Source organism: Aplysia californica, unplaced genomic scaffold (genome assembly GCF_000002075.1).
Source record: "Aplysia californica isolate F4 #8 unplaced genomic scaffold, AplCal3.0 scaffold01448, whole genome shotgun sequence".
Taxonomy (NCBI): domain Eukaryota; kingdom Metazoa; phylum Mollusca; class Gastropoda; order Aplysiida; family Aplysiidae; genus Aplysia; species Aplysia californica.
Window position 1 is genome coordinate 57,369 of NW_004798718.1, and position 932 is coordinate 58,300.

The 932-nt window shown below is 43.7% G+C and overlaps 1 protein-coding gene across 3 annotated transcripts in view; it reads left to right on the forward strand.

The window, feature by feature from the left end:
• The first annotated feature begins 214 nt into the window (after positions 1 to 214).
• LOC101850301 (proline-rich transmembrane protein 1) overlaps positions 215 to 932 on the forward strand; it is a 7,673-nt gene continuing 6,955 nt past the window's right edge. For all 3 annotated transcript variants that reach the window (XM_035973582.1, XM_005112861.3, XM_005112862.3), the window contains exon 1: positions 215 to 430. In XM_035973582.1, coding sequence (XP_035829475.1) covers positions 284 to 430 — 147 coding nt within the window. In that variant the 5' untranslated portion in view covers positions 215 to 283. The remainder of the gene's footprint in view (positions 431 to 932) is intronic.

Below are 932 nucleotides of genomic sequence, written 5' to 3' on the forward strand. Positions count from 1 at the left end.
TTTTCCTCTACTTCTTTGGTATGTTTGTCACTCTCTTGTGAACTGCTATTTCCGCGGTTCCTTGATAGTGGACGCAGACTTTGTGCTGTTGAGGCTAGCGAGGTGAGCAGAGTTAGCCTGATTCCCTGTATGGACCTCTCTGTTGACATCCACCCTTTGGCGCTCATATGACCTTATGCATTTGCGAGCGCAGTAAAACCTTACTAAAACAACTCCTCCGCCCCCCCTACCCTACCCGGTTCCCCTATTTTCAGCTAAATTCCCACCACCAAACTACGACAACATGAATGGAGCACAGATGAACGCAGGGTACACCACCAGCTCCGGCGACCCCTCGGGAAACCCTTACCCTTACAACCAACACAACACCAGCTTCGGCGGCCCCTCGGGAAACCCTTACCCTTACAACCCCTACTACCCACCGCCGCAGGTAAGTGTACACCTAGGGAAATCTTACCCTTACAGCCCCTACTATCCACCACCGAATGTAAGTGTACGCCTCGATACCTCAGAATTAATGACAAAGTTCAACCTGGCATTCTTAACCGTTTTGACCCTCTAAGACCATGAGATCAGAGATCAATGCTCTGTCTGCTCTATCAAAATCGCAAGATTGTACAGAGTGGTAACCCAGATATTCAAACAAACAAAAATGAAACTGTATCCGAAAAAGCTTTTCATATTATTGTGAAATTCAAGATTTTTTAGGTCAAATTTCTCAAAACTAGGTATTGAGCAGATAGAACTGTGTAATTCTGAGGTACCGACCTCGCTCACGTCCCTTGTCTTCGTCTGTGTGCCTGATACCGTGGTTACTTTTTCAAACTGGTCTCTTTATTTCTGTTTCAGTTATTTGTTTCTTCATTTTATTGTATTCATTTATTTATTTTCTCTTACTCTTTTAAACAATTATTTTTGTAGATTTTGTTATG